A 25,006-nucleotide genomic window follows, 5' to 3' on the forward strand; every position below is an offset into this window, starting at 1 on the left:
TGGGTGGGGTTGTAGTTTCCTTTTGTAAATGGAAGTAGAGAGCCATTAGGCTAGCCAGACAGTATGGTGAGCCATCAGTGTAATGTATTGCCTGAATAGGATTCATTTGCATTGGAGTTAGTCATACTTCACCACCAACATGGTGGCACATTTCCTGGTGAAAGCAACAAGAAGACGCTGCAGACATTGCGTGAGAGGATATTCCAACACGCTCTGCAACGCTCTGCTTTGGGACGACCATTGCAAGTAAACAAGGGAAACTGATTCTTTATAGTTTTCTAAAACATTTCATACATTTTTTTTAATGTTTTTAAAATATATTATGATTTATAAAATATGACTGTTGGTTGATTAATGAAACGTACTGTTATAGTGCTATGTAAGCAATACACACTCTAAATTAACCAGTAGTTGTTTTTGCTTTTGTTCTGACAGTTTGAGAGCAAATGCTGAAATTCTGCCAACGTTGCAATATTACAACGTTTCCCAAAAAACTCACAGAAACATTTGTTTTTTTTAATAAATCCTTCATTATCTGCATCAGAAGACTCTTACAACATCATCTGATTTAAAAAAAGATAAGACATTATTATGTTTGGGTCTTACACAGGTTAACACCCAGAACCACTTTGGTGCTCAGGAAACACTGAGTTCAGTCACTTTATCAGAGCGTTCGATTGTGAAATGGCAGTGGTGGGATTTGAACCCACGCCTCCTGAGAGACTGGAGCCTAAATCCAGCGCCTTAGGCCACTCGGCCACACTACCTGAAAAAAATCATGTGCATTAACTTGTTTTTCCAAATATTTGATGTCCACTGCAGCGCTAAAAAGTAAAGACATTTCCTTTAGACATTTCAGATTTAGACATATTATTAATGTTGTTTTTACTTTTAATTACTTTTAATTAGTTTCATGACACTATTACAGGACTTTTGTACTTTACAGATCTGCATCTGGAAACAGGAAAAGTCAAACACACTGCAACAAGTCAAATGTTTTCTGCCAAATAAACTTTTATCTGATCTCAACTTTCCAGAGTTTCTGTCTGGACAAAAAACTCTGGAAATGAAGTTCAAAGTTTGAGGCTTATGGTTTGAATCTTTAACCATTTAGTGTTGATGTTACACTCAAGTTACATTATTATTGTTACCATCATTCTTAACCTAAATAGGAGATCACAGCTTTGTTTGAGATTAATTTTACATCAACCTTTTAGAAAAATCTTTGAACACAAAGACATAAAAAAAAACCTTGGTAATACAGAACTTGATGAGGTCTTGAACACGACTCATCTGCAGAGACACTTCAGGGTCAGAACACTTCAGGGTCAGAACACTTTTGGTCAGAACACTTTTGGTCAGAACACTTTTGGTCAGAACACTTTTGGTCAGAACACTTTAGGATCTACTGAACAGGTCTAGAGGATCACAGAGATGATGGTGGACTCACTCCCATCTGAGGAGAGAAGAAGAAGAAGAAGAAGAAGAAGAAGAAGAAGAAGAAGAAGAAGAAGAAGAAGAAGAAGAAGAAGAAGAGATGTATCAGGGTTCAGAGCTGATAATCTGATTGGCTAACATTCTGTCCAATCCTGAAGCCCGTCAGCGTCAGAGGTCAACAGGAAATACTGGATCTGTGTCCTGCTGGAACCAGCATGGACCGACTCCGACCTTCTACTGACCTCAGAGTCTGGAGTCTCCAGTCAGGACTTTCCAGTCCAGCAGACAGCAGCTTCACATCTGAAGCCTTCAGCTTGTTTCCTCTCAGGTCCAGTTCTCTCAGACGGGAGGGGTTGGACTTCAGAGCGGAGGCCAGAGAAGAACAGCTGATCTCTGACAAAAAGCACCACCGAAACCTGAATGAAGAATAAATGATGAAGATCAGAATCCTTCATAATCCATCAGATGACTTGAGGTTTCAATGTGGAGCTCAACATGACGATGTCCTCATCAATGAGCTTTCCTCTTTGTCATTGTGTTGTTGTGGATCATCATCATGTCAGCCTTGTACACACATCATCACATGTCAGCACAACACTCATACACATATTGATGTCAACACAGATGACCACTGGAACACATCACATGGAAATATATCTTCTGGAGAAAGATTAATATCAATGATCAGACATTTAAATGAACAGAAACCGAAGAAATATTTCTACTTAAGTAAATGTTATCAAATATGAAAGACATATTCGTTCAGAGGATCTTCTGTTTACAGATTTGAACATTCAACAAAAATCAAAAACATGAATTTACTTTAACAATTAACTGAGGACATTTTCTACAGTTTAAGAGTCTTCTGTGACTGCAGACTACATTTAGTTTAATAAACATAACATATGAACACAAACACATACTCAACTTTATGGATTTAAGTTATGTTTGTACATACATTAGGATTATTAAACAAACATATAATATGTATAAAAGAGTCGGTGAACTGACCTCAGAGTCTCCAGTCTGCAGTGAGGACTCTCTAGTCCAGCAGACAGCAGCTTCACTCCTGAATCCTTCAGGTCGTTGTTGTCACTCAGGTCCAGTTCTCTCAGGCTGGAGGGGTTGGACTTCAGAGCCGAGGCCAGATAAGAACAGCTGCCCTTTGTCAAGCTACAGCCCCTCAACCTGAATAAAGAATACATGATGAAGATCAGATCCACCCATAACCTATGAGATGTGTTGGGGTTTAAATGTGTAGCTCAACTTGACAATGTCCTCATCAACGAGCTTTTCTCTTCGTCATTCTTATTTCTTATATGTATTTCTTATGCCTTATTATACCAAACTGACCTCAGAACCTCCAGTCTGCATTGAGGACTCTCCAGTCCAGTAGACAGCAGCTTCAGTCCTGAATCCGTCAGGGTGTTGCTGCTCAGGTCCAGTTCTCTCAGATGGGAGGGGTTGGACTTCAGAGCTGAGGCCACAACTTCACAGTGAGTCTTTGAGAGCGAACAGCCAGAAAGTCTGTCACGATAAAACACAATAAATATTATGAAAGAGGAGAGACTTCATATAACTTCCTGTGTTGATGAATATTAGCTCTGTATTAGCTCTTTACATCATGATCAGCTGATCGTATCTCACATGAAACCAGAACTCTCCTGCAGTTGATCTGTTGATTAGGTTTTCACTCAAAATGTGTGAGACACAGCTCACACAAACCTTCCTCTCTCTCCACTTCCTTCAGGAATCAACTCATCCATTGACCCATCAAAGTGAAGATGAACCAAATAACTAGAAACATGGGGAAAGTGTGGTGCTGCTGGTGAATTCACCAGTTTCTGACTCCAGTAACCCAATCTGGGTGTTTTGATCTGGGGCCTGAATACAACTGACTTATAACTGAAACACTATTTTAAGAATATTATGAATTGTATAGTTTCTATATTTGAAGAACTGATCTACACTGATTCATAAAGTTAAGCACATCTGGACTCACTGAGCCTTCCTGCAGTTCCTCACAACTGGAATCAGTCTCCGCCGTCCCTCCTCTGATGTCTTGTACTTCTTCAGGTCCAACTCATCCAGAACCTCCTCTGACATCTGCAGCATGTAGCACAGAGCTGAGCACTGGATCTCTGAGAGTCTCTCTGATCCGTTCTCTGACTTCATTAACTCCTGGATCTCCTGATGGACCGAGAGGTCCTTCATCTCCATCAGACAGTGGAAGATGTTGATGCTTCTGTCAGGAGAGATATAATAGCTGTTCATCTCCTTCAGGTTGTTGATGGCTCTCTGGATGGTTTCTGGACCGTTGTCTGTCTGACCCAGCAGGCGTCCTAAGAGTCTCTGGTTGGACTCCAGAGAGAGGCCATGAAGGAAGCGGACCAACAGGTCCAGGTGGCCATTTCTACTTTTGAGCGAGTTCTCCATGGCTCTCCTCAGGAAGTCCTCCAGGGATGAATAGTTGTATTCTTCTCTCATGAAGTCCTCCAGTACCTCTGTCTTCCTGTGTGTGAAACAGTGGAACATGTAGACGGCAGCCAGGAACTCTTGAACACTCAGATGAACGAAGCAGTAGACGGTCTTCTGGAAGATCACGCTCTCTCTTCTGAAGATCTGTGTACAGACTCCTGAGAACACCGAGGCCTCCGTGACATCGAGGCCACACTGCTCCAGGTCTTCTTGGTAGAACATGACACTTCCTTTCTCCAGATGTTCAAACGCCAGCCTCCCCAGCTTCAGGAGAACTTCCCCGTCGGCCTCCGTCAGCTCCAGAGGACTCGTCTCATGTCCCTCAGGGTACTTCTGCTTCTTCCTCTTGGTCTGGACCAGCAGGAAGTAGGAGTACATGTCGGTCAGGGTCTTGGGCAGCTCTCCTCTCTGGTCTGTGGAACACATGTGGTCCAGAACTGTAGCAGTGATCCAGCAGAAGACTGGGATTAGACACATGATGTGGAGGCTCCTGGAGGTCTTGATGTGTGAGATGATTCTGCTGGACTGCTCTTCATCACTGAATCTCCTCCTGAAGTACTCGTCCTTCTGGGCGTCGGTGAAGCCTCGTACTTCTGTCAGCCGGTCAACAAGAGTAGGAGGGATCTGATTGGCTGCTGCAGGTCTGGAAGTTATCCAGACCAGAGCCAATGGAAGCAGGTTCCCCTCCATGAGGTTCGTCAGCAGCACGTTGACCGACGCCTTCTGGGTGACATCACACACGACCTCATTGTTGATGAAGTCCAGAGCAAGTCTGCTCTCGTCCAGACCATCAAAGATGAACAGCAGCTTGCAGACAGAGAGCTCCTCTGCTGGGAGCTTCTGTAATGTTGGATGGAACTCATGGAGCAGCTTGAGGAGACTGATCTCACCTCTGATCAAGTTCAGCTCCCTGAACGAAAGCACCAACACCAGATCCACGTCCTGGTTCTCCAAACCCTCGGCCCAGTCCAGAGTGAACTTCTGCACCGAGAAGGTTTTTCCGACGCCGGCGACGCCGTTGGTCAGAACCACTCTGATGCGTCTCTGCTGGTCGGCTGAGGCTTTGAAGATGTCGTGGCACTTGATGGGAGTGTCATGGAGGAGCTTCTTCTTGGAGGATGACTCCAGCTGCCTCACCTCATGTTGGGTATCGACCCCTTCACTCTGGCCCTCTGTGATGTAGAGCTCAGTGTAGATCCTGTTGAGGGTCACACTTCCTGTTTCACCACTTCCTTCAGTCACACGTTCACATCTCTCCTTCAGGCTGATCTTGTGTTCATCTACAACCTCCTGCAGACCTCGATCTGCTGAACCAGAGGAACAAGAGAACATAGAGAAGTAAAGTTAGAACGTCGTCATCACTTCCTGAAGTCAGAAATAACCTCACAGTGATGTTTTCATTTATTGTTCATAGTTTGTATGACTACAGAGAAGAAGAGCAGGAGTTTGAGCACAACGCTCTTCCTCTCTGACTGAAAAAACGTTAAAAAAAACAAACTTTCAGGATGTATCTCTTCTTTTTAATTATGCAAATCATCAATATTTTTAGTAATTCATTTAGTGCACATTTCGTGTACCGTAGGTTTAGGCCCGCTGGGAGCCAAAATGCCCTAACTTTCCTCCTGGACCTTGAACGCCTCTGGTTCCACAACGTTCTGGTTCTTCAATACTCATTATTTAAGCTTAAAAAGACTCAACACCAAGTAGGATCAAAGTTTCCCAAATATTCATTAGTTTTCTGTCAAACGCTCGCTACGACTGGGTGATAAAAAAAAGTACACCACGAGAAGAATCTGACTGAAATGGACCCAGAGATGTTCTGCACATAACAGGAAGTTAGCCGTCAGTTAGCAAAGTGGATACGGCGCTTGAACATCGCCGATCGGTTTTCTTCAGCGAAAGTTAGACATATTTTTGAAACATTGCTCAGAATCTTTTTTTTTCCATTGTACTTTTTGTATTTACAGAGATGGTAGTTGCTTATAATACAATTCATATTTAATATATAACCTGAATGTTAAATACAGCTCCCTTAACTTGATTTATTCCTGCTAGAAGTCCCCGAGAGAGTAGAAACACTAACAAGGTGCATTAAATGTGTTTTTCTGTGCAGGTTCAGCATGAATCCATGAGACCTTTTGTCTTTGTGTGTTTCCATTATTGAAAACAAAAAGTCCTGTTTTAGGACATGAAGACATCAGCAGAGAAATGGACCGTCCTACTTTGTCCAGAGCTGGTCTCACTGGCTGTCAACAGTCCGGTTCTGGTTCTGGTCGTCAGCTCCTCCTCAGGAACAGGACTCCTCTTCCTCTCTCTGTGGAGACATGTCTTCATCAGTAAAGGAGAGAGCTGATGTGTCCTCTCTGGTCTCAGAGTCTTTGAGCAGCTCGTCCTGAGTTAGTGATGTTAGAACTGAGCTAGAAGAGGAGGACATGACCCTCAGCAGGTCTCAGTAGAGTCTCAGGTTCAAGTCCTCACGCTTTCCTTCTTCACATCTGTTTTCTGTCACTTTCTACTGTCAATATCAAATGAAGCACGAGTTCATACTTGTTATTAAAACACAAGTGGTCCAGATGGACAGTCGACCACTTCCTGTCCTGCTCCTGTCAGCTGATCACTTTGACATCAGTTCTGCCCCCCAGTTTGTTCTGGACCTCCAGGATCAATACATGGAGGAGAGGATCTAAACTCAAAGGTGCTCTTACTCAGGATGTAAAGCGTTTTGGAAACATGTAATATACAGAAACAGGAAGTCAACACTTTGTCAGAGGTGAACATGAGTTCTCTTACGTTGTGTCTGAGGGTCCAGGATCCTTACGGAAGAGTAGAGGATGATCTTTGGACCGATCGCTCCTCATGGACAGACAGCCGGAGACCAGAGACTCTGCTCCGTCCTCTTCCTCCTCTTCCTCATCACAACCTCTCATCTCCTGACCTGAAGTCAGTCTGAGAGATAAACAGGAGCACAGACTGTGAGCCGGTTCCAGCAGGTTTCATTCAGCCAACCTGGACTTTGGACTCAAACTGCAGAGTCCGTCTAACACGTCTCTGCTACAGTCCTCAAGCAGAACAATGGCTTTACTTTAGTGCAACTATTACACGTTGGACTAACACACACATGCACACATGCATACACACACACACACACACACACACACACACACACACACACACACACACACTCACCCTGCTTCAGCCTCTAGCTTCTCTCCTTTTGCTGCGTCGGCTCGAAATGGAGTCTGAACTTCATGAGGCAACACTTCAGAGTTCACTTCCTGTTATCGTGTTGCAGGATCACATGGTCTCTGTGGCTCCGCCCCTCATGTACAGGAAATTGTTTGAATTCCTGTAAAAGTGCGAGTGTGTGAGAGAGAGCTCAAACACACACACACATCCTCTCATGAACAGGATGTGTTCAGGAGTCTCTCGGCTTCAACAGGTTGAATTAAAATGAGTTCTGGTCAACATGTTGCTGCTTTATCTCCATGTTTAAATCATGAAGGTGAATCTAGAAGCTTTCTGTGTGAAGAACTAGAACACAGCTGAACATCAGATCTTCATGTTCTCTGGATCTGCAGCTTTCTGTGTGACAGGAGGAACCACCTTTCATCTGACTCGCAGACAGAAGATCATATGAATCACTTTCATCCTCTGCTTGAGCCACAGGGTTTGTTCACCTTGAGTAGAACAATAAATAGAAGACGAATAGATTAAGAATAAAAATAACTCTGTTCAAATGAAGATCTGTAAAGCAGCTGTGAGACTCCCCGGATTATAATCTGAACTTTAACTGTGTTTGACACCTAATAAACAGTGAAATTACACAACTTTCCAATTCATTTAAGAGGAATTTAGACTTTTAAGACGTCTCTAGACCTTCAAGCGTCTCTAGACCTCCAGATGTCTCTAAACCTCCAGACGTCTCTAAACCTTCAAGCGTCTCTAGACCTTCAGACGTCTCTGGACCTTCAGACGTCTCTGGACGTCTCTAGACCTTCAGACGTCTCTGGACCTTCAGACGTCTCTGGACGTCTCTAGACCTTCAGACGTCTCTGGACGTCTCTAGACCTTCAGACGTCTCTGGACGTCTCTAGACCTTCAGACGTCTGAGACCTTCAGACGTCTGAGACCTTCAGACGTCTCTAGACCTTCAGACGTCTCTAGACCTTCAGACGTCTCTAGACCCCTTAGACGTCCCTAAACCTTCAGACGTCCCTAAACCTTCAGACGTCCCTAAACCTTCAGACGTCCCTAAACCTTCAGACGTCCCTAAACCTTCAGACGTCTCGAGACCTTCAGACGTCTCTATAGCTAGCTTTCTTCTGTCTCTTGGCTCCGCCCCCTGATGATGACGCTGCTTTCCAGGAGAGAAGCACTTCATCTACAATGAGCCCACAACTGAAAAAAGTCTCGTTGGAGATGAAATGCGCCTAAATAAGTAAAAGAAACTCAGGATTAAAAAGCAGAATCAACAGCTGCAGAGTTGGTGAGATTCCTCTCTCGGCCACAAGGGGGAGTCAAAGGTCAATAATGGAAAAGAAACAACAACCCTTTAGATTTAGTTTTGAAGACTCAGGTTTTTATAAATACTTAATATCGTACAAATACACTGTGTACCGCTTGTCTCTGGAAAATAAAATCAGTATGACATCATGGCGTGTGACAACCTCAGAGCGCCCTCTGGAGGCCGACCGGCACATTACAGCAGCGGAGAAAACCAGACGGCGTCGGCCGACCTCCGGATACAAAACCGGACCAGAACCAGGAAGTCTGCGGGGCCAGAAGGACCCGGGGGACTTTTCAACGACTCTCACGGCCTTTTTGTGTAATCAAAACGAGCCAAATTCTGCATTTTATAAAAGATAAAAATACTGATAAATTAAATGTAACATGTTCCTTTTTTTCCTTCAGCATGGAGCTTTCTGCAGGTTTGAACGCAGACAAAAAAACACAGTTATGAAAGAAGGGAAGAAGTTTTTTTAGCAGATTTTTGTGACTTTTAACTCTCCGCTCAACATTTTACTTAAGTGAGCAGATTATGACGGACATTTTATTTTGAAATAACCTTTTAAAAAGATAAATTTTCAGGTTAATTATTTAAACTTTTTTTGATGAAAAAAGTACTTTAAACTTTAAACTGCTTCTTCAGATTTTATCTTTTGTCTTTAAAACTAGATTTCAGATGTTTTTTTGCCAGAATTCAATTATATTAATCTAAATAAGTGAGAGAATAAAGTAAATATATTTTAACATCAGTTCAATTCTTTTTTCAAAATAAAATAATGTTTGACAAAAAAACAAAAAAAACACTCAATATTTCTCCCAAAAATAAATACACCCAAATCTCTTCTGGTTACTATCTCCATTTGAGGTCACCCATCATCATCATCATCATCATCATCATCATCATCATCATCATCATGCAGACATTAGAAATAAAGATTTTTAATAATATTATTTGTCAAACCATGAATTCTTGACGAGGATAAAAGAAATCCTTAAACTGCGACGTCATGGAGAGCTAACCAGACTCCATTCATAAAAACACTCATTTAACCTCAGTAACAACTCAGAGCTGCTGCTCTGCTGCTGAACCCATCTGGTGGTTTGTTTGTGTTGTTGTGAGACTTTTGGTGAAAGTGAACTAACCTTTAAAACACTAAAGTCTCACAACAACACAAACTAACCAACAGATGGATTCAGCAGCAGAGCAGCAGCTCCTGAGCCCTCAGAGGTTAAACGAGTGGTTTTGTGAATGGAGTCTGGTGTGTTTGGAGAGAGAATAAATAAACAGCTTCAGTTCTCCGACATGAAGGTAAAGAGGTGAAAATACTTTAAATATAACGTTCAATTAAACTGATGGAGGTTTAGAACTTTACTTTGTCCGTCTGAATCAAGAGAATATTCAAATTAATTGATGGATAATGAAGAATTCCCGCTATTAATCCTGCAATCTAGATCTATATATATATAGAGTTTTGTTATCAGTTCCTTCTGGTTTGGCTCAGTTCACGTTGTGGAGAACATGAAGTATCTTTGGGGGAAGTTTGGACATAATTAAGAAATCCAGATTTCCTCATAATAATGACGAAAACTTGAAATAAAGTCTCTTATCCTGCAAAGAAACCCTTTAAAGACAGACACTCACTCACTCGAGGTAAAACTCTCCTCACTTCGTTCCAGCGTGACGTCGAATATTTAAGCGTCCGGCTCGGCTCCTTTTGCACGATCCCAGTGGAGCGAAAACCCAAAAACGGACTCTTTACGTTGAAAAGCAGCCGCGCTCGGCGTAACAGTCTCCTCCGTCCGTCGAGGTCATGTGACCTCATGACCTCGTGACCTTGATCCCCGTGTGTTCCTGCGTCTCCCGATGGAGATGAAATTCGTACAAGTTCAATATTTCCTTTTTGTCCCATTGTCTCGTTTCCCATCGATCCGGCTGCGGGAGAAGTCTCTCGGGCAAAAGCTAGAAACACGAACAGCGTTTACCAGATAAAAGCACATTAAAGGAAAAGGAGGGTGGAGGGGGGGGGTCCTCCTCTAGACCAGCATGCACCAGGGCGTGGTCTTCTGGTCACACTCCAGCTTGGTGTTGATGACGGTGCACGGAGCGCCGCTGATGCTCAGCTCCTGTCTGGACTCCACCTCGTACCGGAGGTTCGTCAGACCGCCCTCTGGGTCCACCTTGAACTGCTCCTACGGGACGAAGGAGGGAGGGGACAAGGGGACGAGGAAAGGAAAGGAAAGGAGGGAACGGGGAGAGGTTGGCTTTTAGTATTCATTCCTGATTACTTTTGTCAGAGCTGACAGGTGTTCTGGATCCCTTCAGCTTGACTTGTGAACTCCAACGAGAGTCAGTGTCAGTGAACGCAACACGAGGACCCGTGAGGCGTTCAGGTCTGAACTACGCCGCCTGGCAGAGATAAGCCCCGCCCACTGCAACTAAACAACCCCATGCAGTTATTATTAATGCACGGTGAAATCATTGCCGTTGATTGTCTACCTGCTTCTGAGAGGCGACCCTCTTCTGGTCCCTCTTCCTCCAGGCCGAGTCGTGGATGTGGAGGAAGGTTTTGTAGCCGGTGGTGATGCCGCTCGGTCTGAAGAGCTGCAGAAGAACAACAGAGGGAACATACACACTGTGACCACTGGGTTTACATGACTTTTCCATGACATAAACCAAATATCCATGACCTTTATCTACATTTCATGACTTTTAACCAACTTTTCAGGACTTTTAACTACATTTTTATGACTTTTAACCTGATTTTCATGACTTTTAACCAAATTTCCATAACATTTAATGCAATTTAAATGACTTTTAACCCAATGTCCATGACTTTAAACCATATTGACATGATTTTAACATGTAGCGAAATGTGTGTGTAAACAGTAAAAGTGATAAAATGTAGTATTTAAACTAACAATGAGGATTCAAAGCATACAGTAAACCTCAAATGACTCAAATGAATGAGAGACAATAGTTTGATTAAAAGAATAAACATTTATATAGATGCCTGTATGTATGCTGCTGATATTTTGAGCCTCTTTCTTTTAAAAGCAGATTCATTATTTATAACTAAATGAACGTCATGAACACATGAATATAACACATTTCCAAGACTTACTACACTTTGGGGATTTAATTAGTTTTCAATGACTTTTCCAGGCCTTTCCATGACCGTAAGTAAGACCCGTCAACAGACCGTACCTGCAGCTCGGCCTTCCTCAGCCTCCTGTAGAACTCGTCGTCCTCGCGGCCCCAACCCCAGAACCGGTTCGACATGCCGTTGCACTGAGGAACAGAACGGAGAACGTGTCACTACTTGCTTTAGAGAACAACATGATTTTAAAAAAGCAAAACAAACAAACTCAGCAGCCGACAGAGAAGCTTCCTGACGTCAAACACGAGTGAAACAGCTCCGCCCGGTGGACAGTTTGGACCATTACATCAACGGGAATTTTTTAATATTTTTATCTGCAACTTCAACCACAAACCGTCTTCTTTAAGAGAAACGTCAAATTAATTACAATATTTGTGTTTATTGTATGCATTTGTTCAACAAAGTCTTAGAAAAAAATATATATCTGCAAAAAAAAAACACTTTTAAAAGATATTTTGATGGTAACTATGAACATCCAGCATGATATGAGCCAGATTCCCCAAAAATGCCTCCTGGAGCGTCAATAAGACACCTTTTAGGAAAGATTAGGACTTAAAGAATCAGAACTGCAACAAAAATCACAATAAAACAAAGTCTTGGTCTGTAAGGAAGGAGTTTCTGTCAAAAAACTGTTTTGTTTGGTTCAAAACTGGAAAAATTACATATTTTAAGCCAAAGGATTGTCTGAATGGGGCATGCTGGGACTTAACATTGTAGTGGGGAGGATTTTCGCGCCAGTTTCCAAAACTTTAAGCCGTTTATTTGCTCGTCGTCCTCCTCACAACCGCAATCCAGCCTAAAAAAAAAGCTGTTTTTGTGTAATCTGGCGCCATCTAGCGGCGAGTTTGCAGATTGCAACGCACTGAAACGTCCACGGAGCGCAAGGGGACCACGCGAGAGGCCGCTCCTCTCGTACCGCGCTGTAGTGCTTCTTGGTGAGCAGCAGGATGCCGCCCACGTAGGTCTTGTAGTGGTACAGCGGGTGCAGCTCGGGCGAGGCCACGTGGAACGGGCCCTCCACGGGGAACCCGTAGTCCAGCGCCTCGTTGAGCGGCAGCAGGTCCACGTCGTGCATCGCCAGGTAGTCCGTGTCGTTGCCGCTCTCCAGGAAGCCCACGTTGATCAGCGACGCCCGGTTGAACCTGCGGGAGAGACGACGGGGAGATCGGTGATGTACGGGAGGATGCGGCCGTGGGTTTGAGACCCGCCGCCTTCAGGGAGTTACTGTCACAGCCCGAAACCACCGAATACACTACGCGTTCACACAGTTCACCAGTATGACACAAAGCCACTTCATCCACTTGCAGGACTTTTAACCCAATTTACATCAAATCTAATGCAATTTCCATAACTTTTAGCCCAATTTCAATGACTTTTAACCCAATTTCAATGACTTTTAAACACAATTTCAATGTCTTTTAACCCATTTTCAATGACTTTTAGCCCAATTTCAATGACTTTAAACCAAATTTTCATAACTTTTAGCCCAATTTCCATGACTTTTAACCAAATTTTCATGACTTTTAACCAAATTTTCATGACTTTTAACCAAATTTTCATGACGTTTAGCCAAATTTTTATGACTTTTAACTAAATTTCCATGACTTTTAACCAAACATTGTGTTAAATGTGTGTGAACAGTAAAAAGTGATAAAATGTAGTATTTAAACTAACAATGAGGATTCAAAGCATACAGTAAACCTTAAATGACACAAATGAATGAGAGACAATACTTTGATTAAAAGAATAAACATTTATATAGATCCCTGTATGTATGCCTGCTTATAAAAAATTCCATGACTTTTAGCCAAATTCCCATGACTTTAAAACAAGTATTTTTTAAAATCCCATGACTTCTCCAGGTTTTCCATGAGCGTGTGAAAGACGTACTCACCTGTAGTGATCCATCTGGTTGACGATGACGATCTTGTGGCGGATCTTCTTCTTGTTGAGGAACGCGTGCATGAAGGGAACGAACACCAGCAGCTCGTCGAAGCGCTCCCTGAAGGGCACGATGAGGGCCAGCTTGTGAGGACCCCAGGACGGCTCGTCAGCCGCGGGCGCCTGCGCGGCGGCGGCGGGGGGGCAGGGCGGCGGCGGCGGCGGCTGCAGGCGGCGCTCTGCGTGCGCGGCGGCGGCCGACATGTCACCGGAGCAGCCGAGCTGCAGCCACAGCAGAGACACGAGCAGCAGCACCAAGCAGAGGCCGAACAGCTTGTAGATCGTACATTTACCAGACAGGAAGCTGGGGAGGAGAGGAGGGAGGCGGAGCTTCAGTCAGGAGGGAAAACAACAACAACAACAACAACAACAACAACAAACATGCAGCAGTCAGCTGGGAAAACAACAAGAAGTCATCATCGACAAAGTATAGAACTAAGATAAGAAAAAAGAGATTTGAAATAAGAGATTAAAAAAATGATTAAAAGAAAAAAGTAGAAAAGATATTTAAATAATAAAAATTGATAAATAAAAAAAGATAAATAAATAAAAGAAAAAAGATTTTAAAAAATCTGAAAAAGAGAGGAAATCAAAAAATAGATTAAAATTTTGTTTAAAAAAATCTTATTTTTGAAACAAAATTTTTATCTAAGACATTTAAAAAAGAATAAAAGAGAAAGGAAATAAAAAAAGAGAATAGATTATAAAATTAAGTATGAAGAGATTTTAAAAAATAAGAGAAAAGAGACATCAGACATCATGATAACATCAGAGGTACACATAGTACTTTGTACTGGACTACATCTCAGATGTACATATTGTACTTTTCAGTGTACCTTGTCTCACAGATAAACGGTGTACTTTGTACTTGTGTACTTGTGTACTTGGTGGCGGTCACATCGAGGCCTTAGTAGTAAACTTAAAGTAACTTTATGTAAAACAAAGTAAAAGTACTCATTGTGAAGAATACCACATTCACAAGTTAAAGTACATTTTACAGAGTTATACTTCAACTTCACGGGAGGTGTTTTAGTAGTACTTTTACTGCACTAAAGGACCTGAATACTTCTCCCCTCCCAATGGTGCTTTTATTGTGAAATTAAGAAGACCACACAGAAAACATGGCGACAGAGTAAACAACAATAACGTAGAAACAAAAGCAGGAATCTTCCTCACCGCCTCTCCTCTTTGAAGTAGAGGACCGGCTTCCTCCTCGACGAGTGCATCATCTTCACAGCTGCTGCTCGACGTCCAGAAACACGGCAACAATGCTACAGGCTCATGTCCTCGTCTCCTCTCTCCTGCTTCCTAGCTCCTCACCGCCTCTGCGGCCCGCCGACATGTTTCGTCGTGTTATAATTATGATAATAATAATAATCCATGTTGTAACCGGTCCGTCCGGTAACAGCCTCCCGCGGGCTCCCCGTTAAAACTGTACACGTAGCGGTTCTCTCACACCGCGGGGAGAAAAAAAAACCCCTGCGACTGGATTGTTGTGCGACCGCTTTAAGAGTCCGAGTAGAAACGGTTCCGGGTGTCACCGAAGAAAGGTTCCGACTTCTGAGTTGTACTTCCGAGAAGTAAAATATGATTTCACGTTATTCTTACTGAATATTATATCTATAACGCAGTGGGGGAATATTTTTATAATCAATAAACACAGTAAAGAATCCACAATGACTGAATAACTTCCTTTGTTCTGCCATAACTTTTTGACGTGGGTGACTTATCTTTACAGACACATTTACTGTGTTTACTCAAGTACTGCGGTTCAGTGGAACTTTGGAGGTACTTTACGTTACTTAGTACTTCTACAAGGAATACATTGTACTACTTAATGCACTAAATGTATTGCATAATAACTTCAAATCTTTAGATGATAAAAACTATCAAATAAATTATATATTATAATTTTACAAGTGAATAAAATGAGCTTCATCTTTACCAGCTGCATCATCAAAGTGAGGAACATATTTATAATATATAGATATTTTATTGATGCTGTTAAGTTTATGTTGATGCTAATACGGCAGGATGTATACTTCCACACTGTGGTATTACTACTTTTAAGTAAATAATTAGAGTATTTAAATAAATACATACCATTACCGGAGCAATTTTTCATTTTTTAAAGACATAACTATGATAGTAAGTGCGCATAATTTCGACTTTATTTTTACAATTGTGACTTTTTGTCACATCTCATAATTTTGTCTTTTTTTTCATCTCTTAATTTCGTCTTTTATCTAATTTATGATGTTAATAAAAAGGTTTGTGGCGCTAACGGGCTTCCATAGTTTCTCACATGAGGAAACACGCATCATTATTTAACTTTTACCTTTATTACATCATTTTTGCAGTCACAATCTTTTCCACTTTTCCTTATAATACAACAAAGTCACAGCTCATAAAAAACTTTCTCAGTGGAGAATATTACAAGAACAAAAGAAACGTTAGTCCTTCAAACCAAATGTGACAAAAACTTTATTCTGAGTGCAATTTTAGACACATTTCACACGGACAGAACCTCTCCAAAAAGAAATTAACTTAAATCAAATCAAGCCCCGCCTCCAGCTTCAAAAACCACCCGATTCGAATTCTAAGCCCCAAAAAACACGTCTGAAACATTCCAGCAACATAAACCCACCAGAGAAGAAGAAGAAGCTCTTTAGAGGTGCAGAACGAACACAACAGAGGGGCCTTTTCCTTTTCATTCCACGGCTTCTTGTCACTGAACTTCAGGAGGATTTGAAACCGCGAACGAAAAAAACCACGAGGACGCCGAGTATTCAGCGAAGTAAAAGAATTAAAAAATGTGGAGGAATGAGACGCCGCGAGCCCTCCGGCGAAGGAGAAACCACGCGAGTGGCGCGGAGCGTTTTTTCTTCGAGCGACCAGATTCAGAGAGGAAGGTCAAACCGGTACTTCCTGTACGTGAAACCCAGTACGTCCTCTTCGTCAAAACCCAGTTCTCCCGTCCCTCAAAAAGGTCAACAGACGCCTCAAGATCCCGAAAGCTGCTTTTCAACAATAAAAGTCCCAGGAAAATAAAACATAAATGTGCCTGTTCGCCTCCTCAACTTCATCTAAAGAACCCACAATTGGCAGATAATTATTATTTTAGATTTTTTTTCTTCTTTTCTTCTTTTAAAAATGAACAGCAGAAGGTTTTAAAGATCCCGTCTGCTCAGTTTAAGCTCTCGTTCGGTCGGTTTCACTGAAACGGAGGAAGACGAGCTGAGATCACCGTCCACACAAAGCGCCCACCAGAAGATGAAATAATGTCAGATTAATAAATGTAATCTGTGATGCAAAGAGGTCGTTTCATCCACTCGGCGCTTCTGTTTTCTAAAGCAGGACGGTAGAATTATTGCGCGGCTGTTTGAAGTACTTCTCAGTGTACTACTACAGGACAACAGACGGCGCAAAGAGAAGTACTGCCGTGGACGTACAACACCTCAAAGAATGATTTAATCCTACATTTAGAGTATTTTCACCTCTATACCTTCCAGTCAGAGAACTGAAGCCATTTTATTTATTCTCTCTCCAAACACACCAGACTCCATTCATAAAAACACTCATTTAACCTCAGTAACAACTCAGAGCTGCTGCTCTGCTGCTGAACCCATCTGGTGGTTTGTTTGTGTTGTTGTGAGACTTTGGTGAAAGTGAACTAACCTTTAAAACACTGAATTCTCACAACAACACAAACTAACCAACAGATGGGTTCAGCAGCAGAGCAGCAGCTCCTGAGCCCTCAGAGGTTAAATGAGTGGTTTTGTGAATGGAGTCTGGTGTGTTTGGGGACAAACAGCTTCAGTTGTCTGACATGAAGGTAAAGAGATGAAAACACTTTAAATATAACGTTCAATTAAACTGATGGAGATTATTTAAGGAGTCTGAAATACGTTCAGACAGAACTTTACTTTGTCCGTCTACTGCAGTAAAACACTGAAAGTGTGTGTATGCATGCATGTATGCATATATATATATATATATATATATATATACACACAGACACACACAGACATATATGTGTATATATACACACACACATGTATGTGTGTATGTATGTGTATATACACATATACATACATGTATGTGTGTGTATACACACACACACACACACACACGTATGTATGTGTATATACACATACATACACACATATACACATACATATGTGTGTGTATATACACACACGTATATATGTATGTATGTATGTATGTGTATATGTGTGTATGTATGTGTATATACACATACATACACACATATACACATACATACATACCTATATACGTGTGTATATACACACACACACCTATATACATGTGTATATAGGTGTGTATATACACACATATATACATGTATGTATGTATGTGTATATGTGTGTATGTATGTGTATATACACATACATACACACATATATACATAGGTGTGTATATACACACACACATATATACATGTGTATATATAGGTGTGTATATATGTGTGTGTGTATACACACACACACACACACAGACATATATGTGTGTGTGTGTGTGTGTATATAAACATACACACATACACACACACACATTTACATCCATGTACACATACACACAAAAACACCTCTAAACATCACGACTGTCTCTTTAAGTTCTGCAGGTGTAAACTGAAGATGTGTTGTTGTTGTGTTGTTGGTGTTGCATCAGGATTTATTTACACTTTAGATCTTTGTTGAAGCCCAAAGTCTGTTGACGTGAGAAAACGAGACGATGCAACGACGAATGAACAACAACAACAACAACGGAGGAAAGCCGTCCTCGACCGTCAATATTTGAGCTCTACTTTTGTTGCAGAATCTCCAACTTCTAGAAAATGTTTCACAAAGTCAGTTTGCAGTTTTATCCTGATTATAATCTCTGCTTTTGCTTGAAAAGAAAAAAAAGAAAGAAAAGAAAACTGATATTTCCTGTGATCCAAACATCTCTCTTGGCCAGTAACGCATCCTGATCACACGCCTCTGTAATAAATACAGCTCTCACGCCCGAGAGGCTACTGCAGAGCTGAGAACTACCAGGACAGCCCGCCCTCGCAGCTGCTTCTCACACACACACGCACACACTCTCTCTCTCACACATACACACACTCTTACACACACAAACACACACTACACCAGCTTCTTGGCCTCGAAGAAGCTCTTGAGGTGTCTCATCTGCCAGATGCCGATGGCCACCAGGATAAGCGTCTGCACGATGGACCACCAGAGGACGCGCTGGTTGGTGCTCTCACTGGTCTGACGGAAACGCTCCTCACGGTACTGAGGGAGGGAGGAAAGAGGAGGGGAGAGAGAGGTAGGGAGAGAGGGATGAGAGAGAGAGATATCAGCTCCAGAGTCTCTGGGTTCAAAGAACTAGACAACAGCTACGAGCTAAGAGTCCTGCTGGGAGAAGGTGACACGGCACATGTTGTCTCACAGTTTACACACTGACACACAAACACACACACACTAACACGCACTGACCCTCTGGTAGTTCTGCTCCTTCTGGATCTGGTCCACCTGCTCCACCAGCTGCCGGACGCGCAGCTGCAGCTCCGTCAGCTTGTCTTTGGCGGCGATCTCGGCGTAGTTGTTGGCGTGCTCTCCCACCTGGATGTCCAGGTGCACCCTCTGCAACGCAACGAGCAGCCGGGTGACCGTCGTGAACGACCACAGAGCTCGGGCCGGGCGGTACGGCCAAAAACTCACACAGTATTTTGGAAGATTCTGGCGGTTTCACTATATTTTTCCCAGAGTAAACACATTAATTCATTGACGCCGAAAAGGACCACAGCTGCTTTTACTTTGGTACACAAGATAAACATGGAGGGATTTAGGACCCAGGGGAATGTTGGTGAACAAAAACTATTTTTCTCTTCCTGCCACTGAGTTTCTTCTTGCAACAGCGGGCGAGCTTTACCCAGCATGCAGTTTGGCAGTCGTAAATTTATACATGTACAATTATTAGCGTTACAAATACTGTATGGACATTTTAAACCAGGATACTGGTTGAACCGGTCCACCGCACAGCCATAAAATAATATCTGTTTTTTCATTATCATTTCAATTTATGAAAAAAATGCTGTGAATTACTACAACAGTAAAACACAAGTATTTTTGATGAAACAATGTGAACACAATGTGAACATAAAGTCAACACAATATGAACACAAAGTCAACACAAAGTCAACGGAAACATTTCAACAAACAGAAGAAAAACTGCTGAGAGTGAAATGTGAGTTCTGGTCGAAACCGGTTCAGAGAGCAAACACCTGTTGAGGAGACGGAGACATGGTGTCTCCTCAAGACTCATGTCTCCTTTAGGGGTCTCCTCGAGACCCCCGTCTCTTCTAGCTGTCTCCTCTACACTCGTGAGATGTGTCCTTTAGACTTGTGTCTCCTCTACACTTGTGTCTCCTCTACACTCGTGTCTCCTCTACACTCGTGTCTCCTCTACACTCGTGTCTCCTCTACCCCCGTGTCTCCTCTACACTAATGTGTCCTCTAGGTGTCTCCTCTCCTCTCCTCTCGTGGGGCGTGTCCTTTACCAGCATGCCTCCGGCGAACAGGGCGAACTTGGAGGAGTTGGAGTGCAGGCAGATCTGGTGCTCTCCAGGTGTGTGCGACGTGAAGGTGAACCTCCCCTCTGAGCCGTACTGGCGGGACAGGATGACCTGCAGGAGACGAAGAGCGGTTAAACACTGATGATGGTGAAGGTGATGATGACGAGGAAGCCGTTCGTTCACCTTGTCATCAGGATCTTTGACCTCCACAAACATCCCCAGACCCTGAGTTGCCGGCATGTACTCCTCTCTCTGTTTATCGTACAGCTGAGTGCGGTAGTTACCTGTTAGAGAGCGAGAGAAAGAGAGATCTTTGTACTTATAATATATGTATACATACATATACGACTGTAACATGCTAATTAATATAAATCTTTCGGTTCAGATGAGATGTTCAAGGACAGTCAGGAATACTAACACCAGAGGTTACGTTTACTCAATCTATGTACTTGTATGAGTTTATGGTTCTATTACTTCCTTACTCTACTACATTCTACTTCTTCTTTACTACATCTCAGAGATACATATGGTTCCTGTTACTGTATTACATCTCAACAGTACATATTGTACTTGTTACTGTACTACATGTCAGAGACATATTGTACCTGTTACTGTACTAAACATCAGAGATACATATTGTACTTGTTACTGTACTACAGCTCAACGACAAATATTGTACTTTTCACAACATTTTAGAGGTACGTATCGTGTGTGTGTGCGCGCGCATTTGTGTTTACAAAGCTATGACGTAGCACTAGTTTGGACACGAACGACAACTTGCGCTGGTTAGCCGATTAGCTAACTAGCTCAAGTTGGTGGGCTAACGTTAGCGTTAGCATTAGCCGGCAGACTTCCTCCATCGCGACACTCACCGATGATCATCGTTTCGTCCGGGATCTCCTCTATGAAGCACTTCTTCTCCGTCTCACCGATGTGGAAATACAGCGAAGACACGACGCTGTACAAGACGTTCAGGAGTAAAAGCGACGAAACACACGATCGCATCCTGACGGACACCATCTTCCTTCCTGCCGGGGAGCGAGAGAGAGAGCAGAGCGACGCACTGAGTCTGCGTAGAGTCAGCAATGCCACGTAAACCCACCGAGCGACTCTGGCCAATCAGCGCGCCGCAAGCAGCTGCTGGGGGTTGTAGTTCTTGACGCTTTTCCGTCACGGAAGTACATTTATATTACGTAATATTGAATAAATACAAAATAATAATAATACATACAATACTTTAAATTAAAAAAAAAATCATTAAATTAAAAAATATATAATTATGCATTGAGTCATTTATTTATTCTAATGAAAGTTGAAGACCTCCTTTGGTAGAATAAAACTACACACATTTACAAATTTGAGTTACTTGTTTAATTCTATTAGTGGTTTAAAGATGTGGCTGATTTTGCTTCTAGAATATCAGTATGACTTTCAACAGATACTTTTAACTTTATTTTTGCACTAACTTCATTCCACAGCAACTGCACTACATTTACCAGATGCTACATTCCATGTTGAACACGTAACAACACATAATGTATTATTCTGTGTTATGAGTAGTTTTTTTTGTTTTTTTTACTTCTGGTACACATATGATGATGCTAATACCTTTTAATAACTAGGTATGTCACTGTCAAAAATTAAATCTGTAAACATTTATTTGCAATATTTGTATTATTTATAACTTTTAGACTGTCACAGATTTATTTTTTAATTATATTTTATAGACCAATAGAAAAATAATTTTATGTGAAGGCCTAATTAGATACTCGTAATACTAAGAATCTAAGTATTAGGCTTTCACATACATGTAGTATTACTAGCAGTACCACATACAGCCGCGAGGGGGCGGTAAACTAAACCCGCTCCAGTTGAAGCGAAGAAGAAGCACTTCCGCCCAAGCTGTTTCCATGGCAATCAGACATGGCGCCGGGTAAGGTTCCTCACTCTTTCCGCTTAATATGAACATCCAAAAGCTTTCTAAAGGTTTAGAAACAACAAATATGAATAATAAGCTGTATTTATAATTATTTACCGATGCGACAGGAAACCACGTGACCGGAAATAAAGCTAGCAGACGTTAGCTTCGTGTCAGACACGTTGACGCAAATTCCCCTCAACAAGCCAAAGATACTGCGATACTTTAAAAAATACTTTCTTACCAATTAACGTGAAAGTATGCAAGTATAAGGAAACGTACTTAAAGTAGTAAAAGTATACATTATTCTGGATGGCTAACTTCAGATTGTTAGCTTTGTATTTGTTTGCATACTTGTACAAGTACTTCAATTTTTACATCTGTATACACAATGTATTAATACTTAAATACGTGAATAAAACATTCTAAATATTTAGTGATGTTGAAAAAAGAGGTTCAATTATTCCTTGTTAAGTGATGCATTATTTTATTTTCATCTTCATCTCTGCAGGGAGCCAACTAATTGTATCCTTCACAGGAAACTGAGTGTGTGTGCTTGTGTTTCTGTGTGTGTCTGTGTGTGTCTGTCTTTGTATGTGTGTGTGTGTGTGTGTGTGTCTGTCTCTCTCTTTGTGTGCACGTCTCTCTCTTTGTGTGTGTGTGTGTGTGTGTGTCTTGTCCCTCTGTTGTCCTTGACTCGCTCTTCCTCAGCTGTCGTCCATTGCTCTGCAGATCCTCTTCTACCTGAACAGCTGTTACTTTGCTGCCTTCTTCCTGGCAGAGAGCTTAATTTTCGTCTACAAAGGTCTGGGAGACGTCCCACCGCCACACCAATATTATCATTATTATAGTAAACATTATTATTATTATTATTATTATTATTATTATTATTATTATAGTAAACATTATTATCTGCAGAAAGACTGCAACAGGTTACTGAACCTTTTTATACAGGTAAAAGTCCTGAGAGTACACATGTACACGGACAAAAAACTGCCATAAAATGATATATTCATATTCTTTATAAAAAAACATCAGTATAGATCTACGAACTATTACACTATAAAAACACATATATACTTCATGTTTTAATGTGTTAGAACTAGTTAAGTGTTTTTTTTTAAAAGAGTTATTACCTGTTAAATCAGTAAAACTGTAATTGTGTGAAAATTTAAGTCAGTAAACACTTTTCAAGCGTTTGAGAACAATTACATTTTTTATTCATTGAGGAATCAAAGTAGAAATCAAAGTGCGTCTGAAGTACTGCGAGTACACGAATACCACGTTTAGACACTGTAACGTGTGGTAATAGTAAAGATAACATAACACATAAAAGAAAAGCTCAAACAAGCCCTCAGGAAGGCCGAAGAACTGCATTAAAAAACATCTCAAAATCAAACGTTCCAATGGAAGCCCATTTCTGACACACAAAAGAAGTCATAATTATGAGATAATAATAAAGTCAAAATCATGAGAAAAAGTCATTATGAGATAAAAAGTCATAACTATAAGATAAAAGTCATAATTATAAAATAAGTCAAAATTATGACATAAAGTCATGATTATGAGCTAAAAAGTGAAAATTATGAGATAAAAAGTCATAATTATGAGATAAAAAAGTCAAAATTATGAGATAAACAGTCATAATTATGAGATAAAAAGTCATAGACATAAGATAAGATTATCTCATAATTATGGCAAAAATGGGCTCCCATACATTTCTGTTTTTGGTATTTTTGGAGGTAATAACATCTTTATTTGTTGGACGTTGGCGTGCAGCCGAGCTGAACCTCCCTCCTCTCGCCTGCAGGGGCCCTACTTCCCTACCCAGCCGATAATCTGGTTCTTGACGTGGTTCTGCTGGTCCTGTTCCTTTGTCTGGAGACGCTCCGCCTCTTCTACGGTGGGTAAACTACAACAAGCAGATGATTTATTACTGGTTTGTTTCTTATAGTGCCAACATATTGACGTTTGGATGGAATTCTGTCAACAACAATGAGGCAACAACTCATTGTCATCTCAACCGAATGATTCAGGAAGTTTGTTCTGCACATGAAGGATGATGTCATCGTCTGAAGGGAGTCCCCCGTCCTGTCATTCAGTACTTTTGACTTTTAATGACGAGATCTGTTTGGATTCATTTGGAAACCGAGCGCTGATGTTCCATCTGGAGGCCGTCAGCTGTTTTTATGAAGCAAACCGGGTGCTGAGGGTAGAGGAGAGGATCCAGTGAGGAGATCTAGTGAGGGACGATGTGGAGGAGAGGATCCAGTGAGGGAGGATGTGGATCCAGTGAGGAGATCTAGTGAGGGAGGATGTAGAGGAAGGGATCCGGTGAGGAATGGAGTAGGGGATCTAGTGAGGGAGGATGTGATCTAGTGAGGGAGGATGTAGAGGGGATCCAGTGAGGAGATCCAGTGAGGGAGGAAGTGTTTAGGAGTTAAGTGAGGGAGGATGTGATCTAGTGAGGGAGGATGACCTGCGTTGTTCTTCCAGGCTGGAAGGGGAACCTGTGCGAGCGCTCTCTGGCCTCAAGCGCGGCGCTCTTAATGCTCGTCCCGTGCGCGGCGCTGGCCGTCTACTTCCTGCTGCTGCAGACCTTCGTCCTGCGGCTGGAGGTCGTCCTGAGCGGTGTGCTGCTCTGCTTCTACGGGCTGGAGCTGCTGTTCGCCCTGCTCGCCGTGTCCAGCTTCTCCAGGTGGGGTCTCAGTCTAATACACATCTTTTATTAAGTCTGGAAATACTCAAGTTCATATTTAAATTGTCCCCTTTTTATTTGTTTTGTAGGTCCAAAGTGTACTGAAGAGGAGAAGCTTCACCTGAAGCAGCCGCAGTGGACAGAACCGTGTATATACAACTATAAATAAGTCTATTTTTTACACAAACGTTTTGTATCGAGATTCTTTTCTAATGTGTGATGACGATGAAGTTCTGTCAATAAAAGTTTTTTTGAATGGATCAAACATTTAATGCAATTTATTCACA

General features: G+C 41.8%; 4 protein-coding genes and 1 non-coding gene across 7 annotated transcripts; 1 reads left to right on the forward strand and 4 right to left on the reverse strand.

Annotated features, from left to right (window-relative positions):
* Window positions 1-685: 685 nt before the first annotated feature.
* Window positions 686-767, reverse strand: trnal-uag (transfer RNA leucine (anticodon UAG)). The gene has a single exon. It is a non-coding gene; the product is annotated as a tRNA-Leu (tRNA).
* Window positions 768-933: 166 nt separating this feature from the next.
* On the reverse strand, window positions 934-7,160 carry LOC137803489 (protein NLRC3-like). Of its 2 annotated transcripts, none has more exons than XM_068601979.1 (8): window positions 7,102-7,160; window positions 6,706-6,861; window positions 6,138-6,229; window positions 3,440-5,219; window positions 2,791-2,964; window positions 2,449-2,625; window positions 1,680-1,853; window positions 934-1,456 (listed from the first exon to the last, which is right to left on the reverse strand). In XM_068601979.1, the coding sequence occupies exons 2-8, from the start codon at window positions 6,840-6,842 to the stop codon at window positions 1,447-1,449; spliced, it is 2,544 nt and encodes an 847-aa protein (XP_068458080.1). In that variant the 5' UTR covers window positions 6,843-6,861; window positions 7,102-7,160; the 3' UTR covers window positions 934-1,446. The 2 variants fall into 2 exon arrangements, with proteins under 2 accessions (XP_068458080.1, XP_068458079.1); XM_068601978.1 differs by having other exon boundaries at window positions 3,440-5,222.
* Window positions 7,161-9,650: 2,490 nt separating this feature from the next.
* Window positions 9,651-15,012, reverse strand: b4galt7 (xylosylprotein beta 1,4-galactosyltransferase, polypeptide 7 (galactosyltransferase I)). Its single transcript, XM_068601980.1, has 6 exons — window positions 14,697-15,012; window positions 13,474-13,824; window positions 12,496-12,721; window positions 11,627-11,710; window positions 10,919-11,023; window positions 9,651-10,611 (listed from the first exon to the last, which is right to left on the reverse strand). The coding sequence occupies exons 1-6, from the start codon at window positions 14,747-14,749 to the stop codon at window positions 10,456-10,458; spliced, it is 975 nt and encodes a 324-aa protein (XP_068458081.1). The 5' UTR covers window positions 14,750-15,012; the 3' UTR covers window positions 9,651-10,455.
* A 3,065-nt stretch (window positions 15,013-18,077) lies between these two features.
* Window positions 18,078-21,153, reverse strand: LOC137803487 (transmembrane emp24 domain-containing protein 9). The gene is made up of 5 exons (XM_068601976.1): window positions 20,976-21,153; window positions 20,287-20,387; window positions 20,089-20,214; window positions 19,025-19,171; window positions 18,078-18,820 (listed from the first exon to the last, which is right to left on the reverse strand). Exons 1-5 carry the CDS (start codon window positions 21,121-21,123, stop codon window positions 18,671-18,673), a joined length of 672 nt encoding a protein of 223 aa, XP_068458077.1. The 5' UTR covers window positions 21,124-21,153; the 3' UTR covers window positions 18,078-18,670.
* An 867-nt stretch (window positions 21,154-22,020) lies between these two features.
* On the forward strand, window positions 22,021-24,984 carry tmem216 (transmembrane protein 216). 2 transcript variants are annotated; one of them, XM_068601982.1, is made up of 6 exons: window positions 22,021-22,036; window positions 22,533-22,546; window positions 22,733-22,826; window positions 23,832-23,924; window positions 24,518-24,719; window positions 24,809-24,984. In XM_068601982.1, exons 1-6 carry the CDS (start codon window positions 22,027-22,029, stop codon window positions 24,822-24,824), a joined length of 429 nt encoding a protein of 142 aa, XP_068458083.1. In that variant the 5' UTR covers window positions 22,021-22,026; the 3' UTR covers window positions 24,825-24,984. The 2 variants fall into 2 exon arrangements, with proteins under 2 accessions (XP_068458083.1, XP_068458082.1); XM_068601981.1 differs by lacking the exon at window positions 22,021-22,036 and having other exon boundaries at window positions 22,304-22,546.
* Window positions 24,985-25,006: the final 22 nt, after the last annotated feature.

Source organism: Clinocottus analis, unplaced genomic scaffold (genome assembly GCF_023055335.1).
Source record: "Clinocottus analis isolate CAN_PGR_092001 unplaced genomic scaffold, fCliAna1.0.p SCAF_57, whole genome shotgun sequence".
NCBI classification, from domain to species: domain Eukaryota; kingdom Metazoa; phylum Chordata; class Actinopteri; order Perciformes; family Cottidae; genus Clinocottus; species Clinocottus analis.